The sequence below is a fragment of the Molossus molossus genome, unplaced genomic scaffold (genome assembly GCF_014108415.1).
Source record: "Molossus molossus isolate mMolMol1 unplaced genomic scaffold, mMolMol1.p scaffold_m16_p_13, whole genome shotgun sequence".
Classification (NCBI taxonomy): Eukaryota; Metazoa; Chordata; class Mammalia; order Chiroptera; family Molossidae; genus Molossus; species Molossus molossus.
The window spans coordinates 10,488,354-10,509,762 of record NW_023425348.1 but is presented as its reverse complement, the minus strand read 5'-3'; the positions used below and the strand labels follow the sequence as shown (position 1 = coordinate 10,509,762).

Genomic DNA, 21,409 nt, shown 5'->3' with positions numbered 1-21,409 from the left:
CCTGAAACTAATATAACACTGCATGGCAACTGTAATTGAAAAACTAAGTTATTTAAAAACTAGGAAAAAAGATTCAGTGTATATATACATGTATATAACTAACCAGCCTTTCAAAAGGTGAAATATTGCATTTGTGACAACATGGATAGATCTTGGGTAATATAATAAGTGATATAAGTCAGAACAAAAACTGGTCCTAGTGTGTGTGGCTCAGTGGTTAGAGCATCGTCCTGGACATCAAAGGGTTACGGGTTTGATTCCCAGTCAAGGGCATGTACCTGGGTTGCAGGTCTGATCCCCACTGCCAGCCAGGGCTCATGCGGGAAGCAACCAATCGATATTTCTCTCTCACATCAGTGTTTCTCTCTCTTTGTCTCTCCCCTTCACTCCCTCCTTCTCCCTTCCACTCTTTCGGGGTGTGGGGAAAATCAGTGGGAAAAATATCCTCAAGTGAGGATTAACAAAAACAAACAAAAAAAGAATAAGACGAAAACTGTATTATTTCACTCACAGCTGAAATATAAAAAAAAAGTAACAAACAAAAAATAAACTCACAGGTAGCGACAACAGATTGGTGGTTATCAGAGGGAAGCAAGGACAGGGAGGGGAGGTAAAATGGGTAAAAAACATCAAATACATCGTGATAAAAGGAGACTAGACTCTGGGTGGTGAACATGCAGCAGACTACTATACAGGTGTCATATAAAAAGTTGTACACCTGGGCCCTGGCCGGTTTGGCTCAGCGGTTAGAGCGTCAGCCTTCGGTCCGGAGAGACCTGGGTTCGGTTCCCGCTAAGGGCATGTACCTCGGTTGCAGTTTGTCCCCGGCCCTGGTTGGTTGTGCGGGTGGCAGCCACTCGATGTGTCCCTTTCACGTCGATGTTTCCCTCTCTCTCTCTCTTCCTCTCTCTCTCCCACTCTGTCTGTACAAAAAATGGAAAAATGTCCTCGGATGAGGATTAAAAAAAAAAACAAAAAATAAAAAGTTGTACACCTGGAATTATACAATGTTATTACCCAATGTAACCTTAATAAGTTTAATAAAAAAATACCCTTTACATTAGCACCCCTCCAAATGACATACTTAGGTATAAATCTAACAAAATAAGTACACTTTGTTCTTTTTCATTACACTCTTTGTTATTGTATTTTTCTCTTGTTACTTTCATATCTCTTTTTCTCTTCAATTTTCTCACTATACTTTCTCATTTTCTTTCTTTTTCTCCTTCTCTTATTTTATCTTCTTTCTCTTTTTTCCTTTTCTTAATATTTCTCTTCTTCTTCTCTGTTCTTATCTTTTCTCTCCCTTCTTTATATTCCTACTCTTTTTAAAAAAATTTTTCTTTATTGATTTGAGAGAGAGGAAGGGAAAGGGAGAGAGAGACAGAAGCATCGATGAGAGGGAACATCAAGTGGCTGCCTCCTGCACGCCCCCCACTGGGGATTTGGCCCACAACCTGGGCATGTGCCCTGACCAGGAATCGAACCAGCGACCTCTTGGTGCAGGGTCGATGCTCAACCACTGAGCCACACCAGCCAGGCTATATTCCTACTCTTTTTTTCTTCCCCTTTTTTCCTTCTCATATTCCTTTCTTTTTTCTTTTACTATTCTTGTTCTCTTTTCTGTTTCCCAATTCTTTTTTCTTTTGTGATTATTTTTATTGTTGTTGGATTCTTTTGTACACTTATGTTTTGTTTTGCTCTGTCAGAACCTGTAACAGCTCCCACACCCCATACCATGTTCAGGGTGGAGCCTCACAGCCAGCCTGAAGGGAGACACACCCCTGAATGGGACAACCATAACCAACACCCGATACAACAGGAAGGACCGAACAGCCCGTACAAAGACATTCCTACAGCACCCAGCTCGGGAGATGATGGGGACAGCGCCACTGGTTTTCACAGGTCATTTCTTCCACAAGGCCAATCCATGAAGACTAGGGGTCATAGCAGTTCTATCTAGCATACAAAAACAAAGAGACAGCTAAAATGGGGCAACAAAAACACTCCCCAAATGAAACAAAAGGAGGAATGTCCAGGAAAAAGGCAAGCAATTTATCAAAGCATTCAAAGTAATGGTTATAAGGATGCTCAAGGAACTTAGTGGAAACTACAAGGTACACAGTGGGAACTACATCAGCAAGCAAGGGACAAAGAAACAATGAATAAAAACCAGTGGGATATGAAGAATACCATATCTAACATCAAAAATACACAGAAAGAAATGAAAAGTAAGCTGGATGAAGCAAAGGATAAAATCAACGAAAACGAGGTAACAACACTTAATCAGAACAACAAAAAGAAAAAAGAATTTTTTCCCTGGCCAGTTCGGTTCAGTGGTTAGAGCGTCGGCCTGCAGACCGGAGAGTCCCGGGTTTGGTTCCCGCTAAGGGCACGTACCTCGGTTGCAGTTTGTCCCCGGCCCTGGTTGGGGTTGTGTGGGTGGCAACCACTCGATGTGTCTCTCTTACATCAACGTTTCTCTCTCCCTCCCTCCCTCCCTTCCACCCTATCTAAAAATGAATGGAAAAATATCCTTGGGTGAGGATTAACATAAAAAAGAATCCACAATGAGATATCACCTGACACTTGTCAGAATGGCTATCATCAATAAATCAACAAATTACAAGTGTTGGCGAGGATGTGGAGAAAAGAGAACCCTTGTGCACTGTTGGTGGGAATGCAGGCTGGTGCAACCACTGTGGAAAGCAGTATGGAGTTAGCTCAAAAAATTAAAAATGGGCCCTGGCCAGTTTGGCTCAGCGGTTAGAGTGTCGGCCTGCGGTTCAGAGACCAGGGTTTGGTTCCCGCTAAGGGCATGTACCTTGGTTGCAGTTTGTCCCCAGCTCTGGTTGGGTTGTACGGGTAGCAACCACTCGATATGTCCCTTTCACGTCGATGTTTCTCTTTCTCTCTCTCTCTCTCTCCCTCCCTCTCTCTCTCTCTCTCTCTCCCACTCTATCTGAACAAAAATTGAAAAAAAAAATGTCCTCGGGTGAGGATCAAAAATAAAAAAAAATTAAAAATGGAACTGCCTTATGACCCAGTGATTCTACTTCAGGGAATATATGTGAAAAAACCCAAAACACTAATTTGAAAGAATATATGCACCCCTGTGTTCACTGCAGCGTTATTTACAATAGCCAAGATTGACAGCCCAAGTGTCCATCAGTGGATGTGTAGATAAAAAGGCTGTGGTACAACCCTGGCTGGTGTGGCTCAGTTGGTTGCAGTGTCATCCCATACACCAAAAGGTAGCAGGTTTGATTCTCAGTCAGGGTACATACACAAGTTGCGGGTTCAACTCCCAGTCAGGAGCATGCAAGAGGCAACCGATCAATATTTCCCTCTCGTATCAATGTTTCTCTCTCTCTTCAGATCAATCATGAAAAAAACAAAACTGTGATACATTTACAAAATGGAATGGTACTCAGCTGTAATAAAAAAGGAAATCTTATCCTTTGAAAGCATAAAGGGACCTGGAGAGCATTATGCTCAGTGAAATAAGACAGTCAGAGAAAGACAAGTACCTGATTTCACTCATATGTGGAATTTAATGAACAAAATAAACTTAACAAAATAGAAACAGATTCATAGATAGAGAACACATTGACAGCTGTTGGTGGAGAGGGTTGCGGGGCTGAGTATAAAAGGTGAAGGGAATAAGAAAAACAAAACCCTCATAGACTCAGACAGTAGAATGGTGACTATCAGAGGATAAGGGAGTCTGGGGAGGTACAAGAAGGTATAGGGGGCGCCTGGCTAGTGTGGCTCAGTGGATTGAGCACCGTCCCATGCATGGACAGAGAGGTCCCAGTTGGTTTCCTGGTAAGGGCATATGCCCGGGTTGTGGGTTTGATCCCCAGTAAGGGGCATGCAGAAAGCAGCCAATTGATGTTTCTCCATCACATAGATGTTTCTCTCTTTCTCTCTCCTTTCCTCTACCTCTAAAAAAGCAATAGAAACATTTTAAAAAATTTTAAAAAGAGGGTATGGGGGAAGTGTCCATCAGTAGACAAGTAGATAAAAAGGCTGTGGTACATATACACAATGGAATACTATGAAGCTGTAAGAAAGAGCGAGCTTTTATTCTTTGAGACAACGTGAAGGGACCTGGAAAGTATTATCCTAAGCAAAAACAAGCCAAGTAGAGAAATACAAGTATCACATGCTCTTACTTATTGCTGGAATATAATGAACTAAACAAACGGATGAACAAAATAGACCCAGAGTTATAGAAGTAGGGTACAGACTGACAATCCTCAGAAGACGGGGAGGGGGAGAGGGAAGGGATAAACCACAGAACTTATATGCATGTATGCATAACTAATGGGCATAGACAACAAAGCTGGGAATGAGGTGGGGGGGATGGGAAGGAGGGTATCAATGGGGGCGAAAGGGAGAAACATCTGTAACAAAAATAAATTAATAAAAAAAGAGGGTGTGGAGGGATAAATCGTGATGGAAGAAGATTTGACTTGAGGTGGTAAACAAATAATACATAGAATTGTACACCCGAAACCTATATAATTTTATTAAACAATGTCACCCCAATAAATTCAATAAAAAAGAATAAAAACTTTAAAAATGCATTCAATCCTAACTCTGATATTCACTGACTTTATTAGTTTCAAGTTAAACAGAATTAAATATAAAGTCTGGTAAAATAATCAAAAGATTCATGTCTTAGGCTAAGATTGTCTGCTTTACTTACCTCTACTGTAAAATACAAGCCAACCCAACAGTGTGTATATATGTGTGTTGTTTGTGTTCGATATATACAAAAAAGACATTCAGGTATTCTGTTTATAAAATATTTCTACAGTAATTAAATGAATTTAAGAGTATATTAACTGGTTGTTTTTTTTTAAGGAAAATAAGAAAAATCTATAATCACCCCTCAGCTAGTCATATAAATTTTTTAAAATTAGAAAAATATAGAACGTGCCTCCATAAACATAGATACAAAAAATCCTTCAAAAATATTATGTTAGCAAGACAAATCCAGAAATATATAAAACCAGTATCTTGTGCAAGCTGGGTTTATCCCCAAAATGAAGGATTTAGTTTAACATTTGAAAATAAATTAATGCAATTCACCATATTAACAGAATCAAAGAGAAAAAATCATTTGATAATTTTCATAGATACAGAAAAAACATTTTATAAAATTAAGCACCCATTCGTGTGCTTAGAAACTCTCAGAAAACTTGAAATAGAAGGGAACTTCCTCAAGGTGAGGAAGAGCATCTACAGAAGCTACGGCTGTCATCCAACCTGATGGCAGACACGAGCACCTTCCCCGGGGCTGGAGCAGCCAGGAGGTGGCAGGCCCACCCAGCCCTGACTGGCCCTGGCCAGCACAGTCAGTTTACAAGAAATAGAAGGCTTCAGTTTGAAAGAGAGAAGTAAAAGTGTATATTCACAGAGCCATGATTTTGTATGTAGAAAATCTTAGGGAATCTATAAAACCAGGAATACATTAATGTGTAAATTTAGAAAAGTGGCAGGTTCAAGGTTAATGGCAAAGACAAACTGTATGCTTACATACGAGCAGAAAACAATTGTAAAAATTTTTTTTTGGAAATCTGCCACAGAAAATACTCAATAGAATCATATGGAACAGAGTACAAATACAATTGTAAAACTTTTAAAACTCTGATTCTACTTGGTGTCAGAGACCATAAAAAATACTTAGGAAAAATTTTAAAGAAAGATGTGTAAGACCTATTAACACATTAAAAAAAGATGTGTAGCCCTGGCCGGTTTGGCTCAGCGGTTAAAGCGTCAGCCTGCGGTCCAGAGAGACCCGGGTTCGGTTACCGCTAAGGGCATGTACTTCGGTTGCAGTTTGTCCCCGGCCCTGGTTGGTCGTGCGGGTGGCAACCACTCGATGTGTCCCTTCACGTCGATGTTTCTCTCTCTCTCTCCCTTCCTCTCTCTCCCTCCCACTCTATCTGTACAAAAAATGGAAAAATATCCTCGGGTGAGGATAAAAAAAAAAAAAAAAAAAAAAAAAAGATGTGTAAGACCTACTAATATAAATTAAAAACTGAAATAAACACAAAGATAAATAATATTTTTGGACGGGGGGAGTCAAAGTTATTATAATGTCAACACCCCCTAAATTGATCTATAGATTAAAGACAACTGTGTTCTCACCAATTTTGTTTTGTTTTAGTAGAAAGTGACAAGCTGCTTGGAAAAATATATATGGAAATGCAAAAATGAACATGAAAATGCACACACACACACACACACACACACACACTATCCAAAGCAATCCTGGGAAAAAAAGTAGAAGACCTTGCAGTATTTGACTTCATGACTTATTATAAAACCATGACAGCGCGATTTGGCATAAAAGCAGATTGAAATATCAATGCAACAGAACAGTACTGAGAAATAGACCCATCACACAAATGACTCATACTGTCATTTGCTTTTTGGAAAGGTGCCAAGGAAAGTCTTTTCAAGAAATGGTGCTGGGGCCTAGCCAGCGAGGCTCGGTTGGTTGGGTGTCATCCAGTGCACCAGGTGGCCAGTTCAATTTCTGGTCAAGGGCACACGCCCAGGCTGCGGCTCGATCCCTGAGGAGGGGTGTGCAAGAGGCAGCCAATCGATGTTGCGCCCTCAAGCCCGTATCTCTCTCTTTCTCCTCCCTTCCTCTCGCGCCAAAAAAAAAAAAAAGTGAAACTGTGCTGGCACAACTGGAGAGCCACAGGGAAAATGAGGAGCCCCGACCACCATACACAAAATTAACTTGAGATGGATCACAGGCATAAAAATAAAAGCTAAAATGATAAAGCTTCCATAAGAAAACATAGAACACCTTTGCTACTTCAGAGTAGGAAAGGTTTCACAGACAGGGCAGAGAATGCAATAACTATAAAAGAAAACTTGATATGTTCGACGTCACTGAAATAAAATTTTCTGTTCATCAAAAGGTACAATTTAAGAAAATAAGTCAGAGAGTAAAACAAAATTTTCACAGAACATATAACTGGCAAAGGACTTATATCTGGGCTGTGTAAACAATTTCTTATCACACAATAATAAAAAGCCAAAAACTCAACCAAAAAACAATCTTTACTGGGCACTTCACAGAAACAGACACGCGAATGGCCACCAAGCACATGGAAAAAGTGACTGATATCGTTTAGTCATTAGGCGAATGCAAATTAAAACCACAATGAAATACTGCTCCATACCCACTTCAATGACAAGGGTATGACACAATCAGAACTCTCATACACTATAGGTAGAGTGTAAAAGGGCATATCCACTTTGGAAATATATCTGTCCGTTTCTTATAAAACTAAACACAATATAACTACACTACAATCCAGCTATTTTACTCCTAGGAATTTATCCAAGAGCAATAAAAGTACATGTTCACACAAACAGCTGCACTTGAGCCTGGCCGGTGTGGCTCAGTGGTGGAGTGTTGACCCATGCACCAAGAGGTCACCAGTTCGATTCCTGGTCAGGGCACATGCCCAGGTTGTGGGCCAAATCCCCAGTGGGGGGTGTGCAGGAGGTGGCCAATTGATGTTCTCTCTCATCGATGTTTCTAACTCTTTCTCCTTCTCCCTTCCTCTCTCTCTAAAATCAATAAAGAAAATTTTTTTAAAAAAAACAAGAGTTGCACTTGAATGTTCCTGGCACCTTTGTTCATAATACTCAAAATCTGGAAACTGCTACATGTCCATCAACAAAAGAATGGCTAAACAACCTGTGGTCTATTAACACAAAGAATACTAGTTGTCAATAAAGAGAGACAAATTAAATGACAGTCAAAAGCATTCAAAAGCCGCCCTGGTCAGTGCACCAAAGTGTCACGGGTTTGTTTGATTCCCAGTAAAGGGCACATACCTGGGTTGCAGGTTCAAGACCCGGGTGTGTAGGGAGGGGCAGCCAGTTGATGTGCCTCTCCCACATCCATGTTTCTCTCTCTTTCCCTCCCTCCCTTCCACTCTCTCTAAAAGTGGTGAGGTTTACTGGGAACGAGACAGAAGGCTGGGAAGACTGAAGGCTGTGGTCGAAAGGGGGTGCTGCGAGAGCCCACCTCGCTGCGACTGCAGTAGAAACACCCACTGCGTTCACTGATCGCTAGACGAGCTCCGAGACCACAAGCACACCAGTAAAGTGAACCAGCATTTGGTGAGAAACTCGCAAAATGAACCCTCACACACCCTGTCCATTTCAATTTAGCACAGACTCTTCTGTGACACCCAAAGTAATGCTTCCAACGATGACCCCTTGATCTGCTACTTACCCATCGCTCTGCCGTGAGTTCGTCAGGTACGCTCAGAACATTAAAAAAAAGAGAGAATCATGCCCGATAGCGCAGTTTTTCTGGTACTCATTCTAAGCTGGTACGTGTATGACTCATTGTCGACGTCCTTTAAACCACAAGGTCACCACCTTTCACTCTGGAAGAGCCCCCCTGCGGCCATTCTCAGCGAGTCACTATTAAAGGCAGGGAGCTTAGACTTCCGGGCAGGACGGCGGGGTAACGCGGTGTCCGGCCCCCCACAACCACATCAGTGACAACTAACTACAGAACAGCCGTCCTCAGAGCCCCTGACCCCGAGCTGGAGGGAGCCCTACGGCTACGGGTTAAAGCAGCAGCCGCATCGGGACTGGGAGGAGGGCGGAGGGGCTGGTCCCACACCCACGGGTGGCAGATAAAACCAGGAGACACCTCGGCTGGGAAGGTCCTCCCTGAGGACTGAGGGGTCCCCGTCCCACATCAGGCGCCCAGCTCAGGGTCCCAGTGCCAGGAAGAGAGTCCCCATCACTTCTGGCTGGAAAAACCAGCGGGAACTGAGGCTCAGGGAGGCTGAGGCGGCTGGAGCCCCAGGCAGCTCCTTAAAGGGCCCGCGCACGGACTTATCGGACTCTCTCCCTCTGAGCTTGGAGGGGAGGCAGCTCCAGGGGCGCCAGAGACATACAGGGAAGAACTGAGCTGTTTGGCACTGGAGCGAGGGCTGGAGAGGGGGCTTTCTCCGGGACAAACGTGCTGTCAGAGGCCTTTGTTCTTTGGTGAGCCCTTCCCGGGGGCAGCAGACAGTCGCCATATCTGGGACTCCAGCAACCTGGCTCACACTGGTAGCCCCGCCCTGGTGACTCCCTGAGGCCCCGCCCCACACCACCCAACTTTCAGGTCCACCCAAGCTGTTGCCAGTTGCTTAACCATAGGATTGGCCTGTCTTGGATCCTGCTTCAGGTCTCAGCTAGCTCCATACCTCTCCTTAAGTAATACACAGAAACAAACACAGGGAGGCAGCCAAAATGAGGAGACAAAGAAACAGGTCCCAAATGAAAGAACAGAACAAAACCCCAATAAAAGAACTAAGCGAAAGGGAGATAAGCAACCTAACAGATGCTGAGTTCAAAATACTGCTTATAAGGATGCTCAGTGAACTTAGTGAGAACCTCAGTGAACTTAGTGAGGGCCTCAAGAGCATAAAAAAGGACCAGTCAGAAATGAAGGATGCACAGTCAGAAATGAAGGAGGCATTAACTGAAATAAAGAATAATTTACACAGATTCAATAGTAGAGTAGGTAAAGCCAAGAAGCAAACCATCGGTTTGGAAGCAAAAAACACCCAATCAGAATAGCAAAAATAAAAAAGAATCCAGCCCTGGCCGGTTTGGCTCAGCGGTTGGAGCGTCGGCCTGCGGTACAGAGAGACCTGGGTTCGGTTCCCGCTAAGGGCACGTACCTCGGTTGCAGTTTGTCCCCGGCCCTGGTTGGTTGTGCGGGTGGCAGCCACTCGATGTGTCCCTTCACATCGATGTTTCTCTCTCTCTTCCTCTCTCTCCCTCCCGCTCTATCTGAACAAAAAATGTCCTCGGGTGAGGATTAAAAACAAAACAAAACAAAAGAATCCAAAAAAGTGAGGATAGTGTAAGGAGCCTCTGGGACAACTTCAAGCGTGCCAACATTCACATCTTGGGGAAGGAGAAGAGAGAGAACAAGAAATCGAAAACCTATTTGAAACAATAATGGCAGAAAACTTTCCTAACTTGGTGAAGGAAACAGACATACAAGTCCAGGAAGCACAGAAAGTCCCAAACAAGATGAACCCCAAGAGACCCACACCAAGACACATCATCATCAAAATGCAAAAGGTTCAAGACAAAGAGAGAATCTTAAAAGCAGCAAGAGAAAAGCAGCTAGTTACCTACAAGGGAGTTCCCATTAGGCTGCCAGCTGATTTCTCAAAAGAAACTTTGCAGGCCAGAAGGGAGTGGGAAGAAATATTCAGAGTGATGAAAAGCAAGAACCTACAACCAAGATTACTCTAGCCTGCAAAGCTGTCATTTAGAATCGATGGCCATATAAAGAGTTTCCCAGACAAGAAAAAGTTAAAGGAGTTCGTCATCACCAAACCGTTATTATATGAAATGTTGAAGGGTCTTCTTGAAGAAAAAGAGAAAATATATGAAGAAATAAAATGGCAATGAATACATATCTATCAACAATGGATTCTACAAACAAAATGAACAGGTAGAACAGAAACATTCTCATAGACACAGAGAACATTTTGTTGGTTGCCAGATGGGAGGGGTGTTGGAGGAATGGGTGGAAAAGGTGATGGGATTAAGAACAAATTGGTTGCTAGACTGACAAACCTCAAAGAGAAGGGGGTTAGGGGGTGGGAAGAAATAAACCAAAGAACTTCTATGCATAGCCAATGGACACAGACAACAGTGTAGGAAAAGGCAGGAAGGGGGCAGGAGTGGGGAGGAGGGGGTCAATGGGGGGAAAATGAGGAACATCTGTAATACATCCAACAATAAAGATATAATAATAATAATAATAAAAAGAGAAGTGACTTGTGCAAGGGCACACCAATCAGTGGCTGAGGGGGAAAAGGACTCAGATTGACTCCCATTCACAGAATGTTCCTCTGTGCAACAGTCCAGCCCTGGAGGAGGACCTAAAGCATCTCGCATCCTTATGCAATCATCTACATGTCCACTAACCAAAATCTGCTGCTTAAAGTATTATCCCTATGTAGCATATTTTCAAAGTAAAATTAATTGTACGGAAAACGTCTTGTGGGCACGAGGAGTATGACACGCTTTGCAATCATGACAAAGCCTTACTATGAAATGGCGGTTTCCCTTTGAAGTCGCTAGGAGGTACTCACTCACCATGAATATTGATAGAGGGAGGCAAATGACAGATACTTTTTTAGGTTTTAGTGCTTGGGGGGCTCAGTGGAGCCTAGGAACAGTTTGTGGGGATGGGATGCTGACTTCTTTACAGTATCTGCTTTCTCTTGCCTGCTCAAGGCCCATCCAAATCCCTCAGCCTGGCTTGCATCCCGGGATCCTACATCTCTCTCCATGCCCCACCCCCGGAAAAAAATAATAAATAAATAAATGAATGAATAAATACAGGCAGGGAGCTGAGAAGGAAGTCCCTCCGGAAGGGCCCCGCCCGGGGCCCCGCCCTCTGACACCAGCAGTCCTGGAGGGTGCAAGTGGGGACTAGGAACTGTCCTCACAAAGGCAGGCAGCACCCACGACAAAGGAGCAGGGTTTCCAGAAAAACATAACCAAATACATGACTAACCTGAGTATTTAAGTTTGTTGGGTTTTTTTGGGTCAATTCAGTGTGTCTTCTTTAAAAATTTAACTACATAAAAATGCATAGCGACTACCTCCAAATAGCACAAAGAACTTTGCAGAATTCTATTAAGTAATCTCAGCTTATATAATATCACTGTGACTCTCTTAATTTCTTATCCAATGATTCAACAAATACTTGTCAAATAATTATCAGATATATAGCTCTTATATGTTGTAAAAGAACACAAAAGAATAAAATAATCTTTAATACATATATACAAAGAGATCACCTAGTCTTTACAATATAAATGGCCAGCAAAAACATACACAGTTGGGAAAAACTTTACAGTACAATATAAAAATAAGCACTAAGTGGGCACAGAGCTGTATAGGTATTCTGAGGAGACAGAAATTAGTTCAGGAAGAAATGTGAGGAAGATTTCATACAGGAGGCAGAATTTAAGTTGAAACTTGCAAGATGAATAAAATGGGTAAGACATCTTACAAAGGAACCCCAATTTTCCAAGCCAGAAATATGGGAGTTGCTCTAACTCCTCCCTGTCCACCCACCGGTGCTGCCCCTAATACCTGACAAACAAGTCTACTTCCAGCCTCCCCACGACACCATTTTAGTTTTGGTCACTATTATTCCAACCTAGGTCCTGGCAGATCAGTCCCCTAAGGGGTCCCCTACACTAACTACCCCAATCCATGGCCAAAGTCATCTGTCTAAAATGCAAACCTCATCCTCTGTCACTCTCCTTCCTTAAAACCCTTCAGTATCTCACTTTCAGGGAAAAACCCAGACCCCCAAGGCAGAGCCCCCTGATCTGGCTCCTGACACTCAGCCAGCCCCTCCTCTCCACCACCTCACGGCTCAGCTGCTATCTCCGGGGGGGCCTGCCTGCCATCGTGCTCCCTCTCCTTTGCCTGGCTAATTCCCACCACTGCAACCTTTTCTTGGAAAGCTTCAAACCAACAGAGAAGTGAATAGAACAATACAATGAACAATGAACACATAGGCCCTTCATGTAGATTCGCCACGTTTTTGCCACACTTACTTTACCTCTCTCTGAATCACACCGAAGTTAGACATCATAAAACTCAACCCCTAAAACTTGAGCAAGAACAACTTTCTACGTAATCTCGAATACCATAATCACACTCAAAATACTTAGCATCGACAGTTTTACCCAATATGTAGTCTACTTTTTTAAATTTTTATTTATATTCTTTATTGATTTTAGAGAGAGGAAGGAAGAGGGAGAGAAACATTGATGAGAGAGAACACCGATCAGCCGCCTCCTGCATGCCCCACACTGGGGACCTAGCCCACAACCTGGGCATGTGCCCTGACTGGGAATCAAACCAGTGACCTCTTGGTGCAGGGGTCATGCTCAACCACTGAGCCACACTGGCCGGGCAACAATATGTAGTCTATATTCAAATTTTCCCAATTATTCCAAAACGTCCTCCATAGTTTGTTTATGCACTTTGGGTCACATGCTGCTTCTGTTTTCATACTGTCACTACCGTGCTAGTCTGTAATGATCTATTTATTCACCTGTTTCCCCTGTTGAACAATAAGCTCCTGGAGGGCTTTTACTCTCCAGACCCATACTGTCTGGCTCAGCAGACAGCCACTAAAGGCTGGCTGAATGAATGAAAGAGCCATGAAGAGCAAATATGTCCATTATGGTGCCCCTCCCCCCCAATTCATATGTTGAAGTCCTAACCCCCAATGTACTATATTTGGAGACAGGGCGTTTAAGGGGTAAAGTTAAATGATGTCACTAGGATGGGGCTCTAGTCCAAACGGGACAGGAAAGGCCAGGTGAAGACACGAAAGAAGGAAGTTGTGTCTGCAAGCCAAGAGAGGTCTCACCAGAAACCAACCCTATCAACATCTTGACCTTGGACTTCAAGCCTCTGGACTGTGAGAGTAGATTTCTGTTGTCCAAGCCACCCAGTCCACAGTATTCTGCTACGGCAACCTGAGCTCACCGACACTATGACCAAAATCTGCGTGCCCTCAGTGCCTATTTTTAATGGAATGCTAAACTAAACCCATGCACCACTGCTAGAACAAAGAATACACAGAAGACTTCTGCTTCTGAAGAAGTGAACCCCAAAGCTAACAGAAAGAATGACAGAAAGCATGACATACATTAAAAAATCCAACTGGATCTTTAAGACTACAAGCAGTAAATTATTGGTCATTAATCACCATCTGTAGCTATCCAATCAGGTGATAAAGAGGATAGACATATGCAGAATATATGGAGCACACCTCAGAAGAAAGTCTTTCATGGAGCTTAGAATAAAATCCCAGACGCACCCCCCAACGTCTGCTCTCTCAGACACCTGCTGCTAGGCTGCTCACGGCACACCTGCGTCTCTTCCCCGCGCAGCCGAGGACGACCACAGGCCACGTGCTGGGTGGCGGCAGCTGCCGGGGCCACAGCAGAGCCGAGCGCACTCTCAGGGCTGCTGCACAGGGACCGCCCAGGACCGCCCGTGCATCTCCTGGCCATCACTACTAGATGCTCGACAGAGTAACTGGCTGGTCTTCAGGCTCTTCTGAACATGCTTTCTCACGCTGACCTTTCACAATGATCACCTTTCATACTTGCAGAAGGATTCGGCAAATGAGCTTGCTACTTTTCACTTAGCTCTTTCACACAGTAGAAAGCCCAGCTTTTCTGATAAGAATGTTTTAGTAGAATTTAAACAAAATCATCACAGTATTCACAACTATTTTGATTTCCAACGAGTTCAGACTAGAAATTGGAAAAATTGAAAATTGTATTAAATCCTATGCCCATCTTACTCTTGCTGTAGCACTCAGAAGAGAGAGGTACGGATCCTCTAAATAATTCTTTCCAAAGAGCTCACAGTGTTACCATATGAAATTTACTTTTGGTGCTAAATAGCATAAATACATTCAAAGTATTCTCATAGCCTGAACTTTTAAAAAATAAAGTTATAAAGCAAGTAAAATAGGTGTTAGATGCATATCATAAATCTTGATCAAACTTGGGACCCAACAATGAGCTGCAATTATTTTAAGGTATTAATGAAGTGCTAACATTTTCTTGATCAAATCTAACATAAGGTGTTAGAAAAGCTAAAATCATTAAAGGATTATTTGTGTACTTGTTTTTCAAATAAAAATTAGAAACTAGAACTACCAGCTGGGCTGGCCCCTGACACGCGCGCACACACACGCACGCGCTCACACGCAGGGTGCTCTCAACGGCGTCACTTACCTTCTGCCCTTCTCGCAGAGTTTCTCAATCTCAGCTTTCAGATCCTGCTCCTTCTGCAAAAACTCTTTCTTTTCTTTCTCTATCTTCTTCTTTGTTTCTTCCCGCTTTATTGTTACATCCTGGATAGCCTTCAGTATCTCCTGAGTCCCGCGCGATTACAGGCACACAGAAATACAGAAGGAAAGAAATTATTCTTTTATTCTAAGAGTTGTTTCCCACTATCACAATTTAACATACTGACTTTAGTAAATTCTAATTAAACTGAAGGACTCTGGTTGATGAGCATCTCCAAAAGCCAGCATTTAGGTGTAAGGAAAACAGCTACAATCAAGGTGACTTCAATTCAAGAGGAGAAAGAATTTCTAACTGTTCAAACAATGGAATTTACTGCCTTGTAAAGCAATATGCTCTCCATTACTGGTGTTCAAATAAAGGCTGAATGAGCCTGTCAAGAATGCTAAGAAAGGTATTCTTGCACAGGGTGAGAATTTTTTACTTTCAACAAAAATGGTCTTGTTTTGTTTTGTTATGGTCCTCCTTTATTATGTGTTAGGTTATCTTTTTCTGTTCTTACTATTTAACTACACACACACACACACACACATACACACATGCACATATACACATAGTAAGAATAAAAGTGATAAAGTTAAGTCACTCCCTAACTCACACCAACTCTATCAATAACATGATCAACATGACTTTCACCTTTCTCTATTCTCACATAAACACATGCATATTTATGTATGTATTTCACTGCTTTTTTTGTTCTTTTCCATGAGAGCATTTAATATACATTATTCTGCATCTTTTTTCACTTAAAATTAACATTGTCAATAAATATAGATCTACCTCCAAAAAATAGCTGCAAATATGACACAATGTGTATCTATGCAATTTATCCAGCCACTCCCTGTGCAGAGCCCATCAGACTGATCCCAGCTCTTCTGTAACTACAAACTATACTATCATAAATGCTCCAGATGCCTACACTTTCACACAAAAACTTCTATTTCTGTAAAACAGACTCCTAATAACAAGATTGCTAGGTCACAGTACATGCACATGTTTAATTTTAACTGACAATTCCTAATAACTTTTCCAAAAAGGTCTCAACATACTCCTACTGATGTCTGAAAAAGAGTCCATTTTTCCTCACACTCGACAACTTACTTTACTTTTGCTAATACCTTGGGGGAGAAGTAGGAATGATATATAATAATTACAATGAACATTTCCCTAACTTGCACTCTTCACTGTGTTTACTGTGTCTCCTTCAACTAAAGGAAGTATTCAGTGAAGGCAAAGACTGTTTCGTTCAACACTGAATCTTCAGAGCCTAGATCAGGAACTCAAAAACACTTGCTGAGTGTTTGAATGAACACCAGTGAGGCTGAGCTTCTCTTCATATATTTACAACTTATTTACTTTTCCTCTTCTGTGAATTCCTGTCAATAACAGTCCCCTCCCCTAAAACATGTCCACATTCTAACCCCTAGAATTTGTGAATATGTTACCTTCCACGGAAAAGAAACTTTGCAGATGCAACTTAAGTAAGAATCTGGCATGGGAAGGTGATCCTGGATTATCAATCTAATCATAACATGGGTCTTTAAAAAGGAAGAACCTTCCCAGTTGCATGGAGGAAGATGTGATTAGGGACTATGGTCAGAGATACAATGTTGCTGACTTTGAAGACTGAGAAGGGAGCCACGAGTCAGGAATGCAAGCAGCCTCCAGAAACTGGAAATGCAGAGAAACGGATCCTTCCCTAAAGCCCCAGAAAGGAATACAACCTTGCTATGATCATGATTTCCCCCCAACACCACCCACGCTGGACTTCTGACCTATAAATCTGTGTTGTTTTAAGCCATTAAATTCTTGGTAATTTGATACAGTAGCAATAGGGAACTAATATAATAACCTTTCCTGGTTTTTCTCTAGATTTTTGACATTTACCATGAATTTATAAGAATCTCAGAATATCATGGATATTAAATCCTTCATCAGATGTACCAGAAATATTTTCTCTCAGCTTAACATTTATCTTTTTTACCTTTTGTATCATTCACTGTATCAAAAGTTTTTAATCATATGTAATTAAAGTGATCAAATTTTTTATGGCTTTTGGTTTTTCTGCATGGTTTAAAACGATCTCTTGCAACTTGAAGTTTTTATAAATATTCTCCTAAATTTTTTTCTAATTTGGAAGGCTTTTCTAGTTTTTTATGTAAATTTTTCATCTACCTAGAACTGTATTTTTATTTTTACTTATTTATATTTTGTTTTGTTTTTTTTGTTAATCCTTACCCAAGGATATTTTTCCATTGATTCTTTTAGATAGAGTGGAAGAGAGGGAGGGAGAGGGAGATGGAGAAGAAGGGAGAGAGGGAGGGAGGAGGAGGTAGAGGGAGAGGGAGGGAGGGGGAGGGGAGAGAGAGAGAGAGAAACACTGATGTGAGAGACACACCGATTGGCTGCCTCCCACACACGCTTCAACCAAGGCCAGGGGTCGAACCTGCAACCCAGGTACGTGCCCTAGACCGGGAACTGAACCCGAGACCCTTCAGTCCGAGAGCTGACGCTCTAACTGCTGAGCCAAACTGGCCAAGGCTAGAATTATACTTTGAAACATAATGTCATATGAGATTCTAATCAAATGATTTTCTAGGTAGACTGTCAATTATGTAAACAAACTATATTAAATAAATAACCCTTTTCTCTATGAACTAAATTAGAACTGAGAGTTTGAACAAGATGCCCTCAAGCCCTGGCCAGTTTGGCTCAGTGGTTGGAGCGTTGGCCTGTGGACCGGAGAGTCCCAGTCGGGTTCGGTTCCCACTAAGGGCACGTACCTTGGTTGTGGTTTGTCCCCATCCTGGTTGGGGTTATGTGGATGGCAACAAGTCGATGTCTCTCTCACATCGATGTTTCTCTCTCTTCCCCCCTCTCTCCCTTCTGCTCTATCTGAGGATAAATGCAAAAATTTCCTCTGGTAAGGATAAAAAGAAGAAAGATGCCCTCAAAGGTTATGTTTGTCCTTAAAATTCTATGGTAACTATTAAGAAGTTAAATATTGCTTTTCTATTTCTATTAATTTAGAAACAAAATTAAAGTTTGATTAGGGACTACAGCTTTACTTATTGATAATTTTAACATAAACAGAAAACCTGGTGATTCTTCATTTCTTCTTCTCTCCTTTGCTGAAGTTGCTTTAATTGCACTTGGAGCTGATTCTCCACTTGCCTCTGCTTGTCCAGGACTTCCTGGTAACGCTCCTTCAACAGGGTTCTCTCCGTCATCATTTTATCCTATTGGCAACAGCAAAAGAAGAGTCATCCCCAATCCCGCTGCAAGAAGCACGCCCAGACACCTGCTCAAGGCTCTGTGCAGAACTCTATGGCCGCAGGGTCCCACGCTGGAGCCGTCAGACCTGTGTGGCCGCAGCGTCCCATGCTGGAGCCGCCAGACCTGTGTGGCTCTGTTCATCTGAACTCATCAAAAGAACAACATTTGAAAACCCAGCCCTTCAGTCACCTCGCCACACTCCGAGTGTCCACAGGTGGCCGGTGGCCTCCACACTGGACAGCCTTACAGGGGTCCTATCATACAGCAGTGCTCTGCGCGGGGCTGGCAACCTATGGCCTGAGGGCCAAATCCAGCCACTGCCTGTCGTGGTCAAGTTGTACGGAAACAGCCACAGCCAATGGCTCACGGGCTGCTTGCACACAACGGCAGAGTGGAGTGGTTACCACAGCGCACATGTAGCCCATGCCCTAAGTTATATATATATTTTTATCCTCACCCAAGGACTTTTTTTTTTTTGCCTTTATCTTCAGAAAGAGCGGGAGGCAGAAATGGGGGAAGAGAGAGAGAAACATTGATGTGAGAGAGACACATCGAGTGGTTGCCACCCACACGACCCCAACCAGGGCCAAGGACAAACTGCAACCAAGATACGTGCCCTTAGTGGGAACCGACCCAGGTTTCTCTGGCCCATGGGCTGATACTCTAACCCAGCAGTTCTCAACCTGTGGGTGGCAACCCCTTTGGGGGCTGAACGACCCTTTCACAGGGGTCGCCTAAGACATAACAGTAGCAAAATTACAGTTATGAAGTAGCAACAAAAATAATTTTATGATTGGGGGCCACCACAACAGGAAAAGCTGTATTAAAGGGCCGCGGCATTAGGAAGGTTGAGAACCACTGCTCTAACCGCTGAGCCAATCTGGCCAGGGCAAGGCCTAAGATATTTATTATCTGACCCTTTATAGAAAAAGTTTGCCAATCCCTGCTCTGGGGAATAAGAGGAAGAAGGCATTTTATCATTCATTAAGAGAAAGAAGAAAACAATGGGCATAAACAAACATATGACCTAACAAAATACATCCAGAAACAGGATTTCTTACATGAGCTCTGAAAACTGACAGACCCATAGAGGTTCAGGAAGTTGGGATTCAGACTGAGCAAATCGACAAGCGCTCATATAAAGTAGGGAGTAGCAGCAAGGACCACAGTTCAGCTCGCCCCCCCCCCCCAATCAGTAAATCAAGAAAGGTATGGCGCTGGACTGGTGTGGCTCAGTGGCTGAGCTTCGACCGTGCACCAAGAGGTTTCATTCCCGGTCAGGGCACACGCCCAGGTTGTGGGCCAAACCCCCAGTGAAGGCCATGTAGGAGGCGGCCAATCGTTGTTCTCTCTCGATGTTTCTCTCTCTCTCTCTCTCTCCTTCTCTCTTCCTCGCTCTAAAATCAATACAGAAAAAAAATTTTTTTAAAAGAAAAGCTATGGTTACCTTTCAAAGCAACACTAAAAACTAAAGAGCATCCATTTAAAACACCTTGGTATAAAGTAGTGGGTAATTACCATAAATGCATGAAAAGGAGAGCAAATAAAACAGAGTCCAGTTTCTTATACCGCTGCCACTGCGAGTTCCACTGCTTTTAGTAAGACTGTGGGCCATGCAGACCAGGGAGTCCCGGGTTCGGTTCCCACTAAGGGCACGTATCTCGGTTGCAGTTTGTCCCTGGCCTGAGTTGGGGTCGTGTGGGTGGCAACTACTTGGTGTGTCTCTCTCACATGGATGTCTCTCTCTCTCTCTTCCTCCCTCTCTCCCTTCTGCTCTATCTGAAGACAAATGCAAAAAGAAATTGTCCTTGGGGGAAGAAAAAAAAAGACTGTGGGCCGCACCACCTCCCAACAGAAAACAGCCAAACAAACACGACCCCGGGGCCTCTTTTGGCCCAACTGCCTTCCAGTTTCCACCTGTTTAAAACTGATACTAGCCCTGGCCGGTTTGGCTCAGCGGTTGGAGCGTCGGCCTGCAGTACAGAGAGACCCGGGTTCGGTTCCTGCTAAGGGCACGTACCTCGGTTGCAGTTTGTCCCCGGCCCTGGTTGGTCGTGCGGGTGGCAGCCACTCGATGTGTCCCTTCACATTGATGTTTCTCTCTCTCTCTCTTCCTCTCTCTCCCTCCCGCTCTATCTGAACAGAAAAAAAGAAAAATGTCCTCGGGTGAGGATAAAATAAAAAAAAAATAAAAAACAAAACTGATACTAAAGTGTATCCATCTTTAGTCGACCCCTTCAGTTGCTATACAGCCATCCAAATTCCACCTTAAACTAAGGGACAAAATAAATACTCTATGTAAATAAACTGATTAACTAAGTGCTCAGGAGAAGATGACTTCTCTCCCTCCCTGGAGGTTTGCTCCCCCCAGCGAACCTCCCTGGGGTCTCTCATCCCCAGGATCTTTTCCCGCTTGTTACTAGTAACTCCTGAGTTGCTACTAAGTTTCTATTGGCATCATCTGATTAATGTGCTCCAACAACTTACTTCTTTCCACCTTCCCCTAAATTTCTTCACTGTGCTCCACACACCCGCCTTGTCTGTAATACGGCACTTTTCCTTCTTTCCACGCAATTGACGCATCTTACCCTGAAGACCTCTCCCTGACCCTAAGGTGCTCTCCCAGCATTATCCTTCCTCTTGAAAACATACATTTAGATATGCATTCACTTAAGGGGTGCAAGTTTTTGCCACAAAATGCCAGTGGTAGATTAAGAGGACCAGTTTAACAAAGATAAATGTGAAGTTCCCTAAATTTCAAAAACTAATTACCTAGGAGTAAAGGGGAAAAGACATGAGACTTGATGGCGTGGACTGAAAGCTCAATAGTGATGAGACTGCCAAAGCACCAACGGCTTAGGAAACCATGTCTAGAAAGAGTCTCATTGTATTATAAACTAATTATAGTCTGTCTGGATTATCATATTTAGTTCTCAGGATCACATTTCAAAAGAAACACTGATAAGATGGAACATGTCTAGGTGAAAAGGTAACCAGGATGACGAAAGGACTGAACACATATAAAGAAAAAACTGGTCTGGCCGGTGTGGCTCAGTGGTTGAGAGCTGATTCATGCACTGAGAGGTCACCAGTTCAATTCCTGGTCAGGACACATGCTCAGGTTGTGGGTTCGATCCCCAGGAGGGGGCATGCAGGAGGTGACCAACTGATGTTCTTTCTCACCAATGTTTCTATCTCTCTCT

At 43.0% G+C, this 21,409-nt stretch overlaps 1 protein-coding gene across 5 annotated transcripts in view; it reads right to left on the bottom strand.

Annotated features, from left to right (window-relative positions):
• RNF214 (ring finger protein 214) overlaps window positions 1–21,409 on the bottom strand; it is a 49,095-nt gene that overhangs the window by 19,397 nt on the left and 8,289 nt on the right. For all 5 annotated transcript variants that reach the window (XR_004959204.1, XM_036257893.1, XM_036257894.1 and 2 more), the window contains 2 exons: window positions 18,029–18,169; window positions 14,859–14,998 (listed from right to left, as the gene is read on the bottom strand). Coding sequence is in view for 4 of the 5 variants with exons in the window: in XM_036257893.1 (XP_036113786.1) it covers window positions 14,859–14,998; window positions 18,029–18,169 (281 nt within the window). In the remaining variant the exon portion in view is untranslated. The remainder of the gene's footprint in view (window positions 1–14,858; window positions 14,999–18,028; window positions 18,170–21,409) is intronic.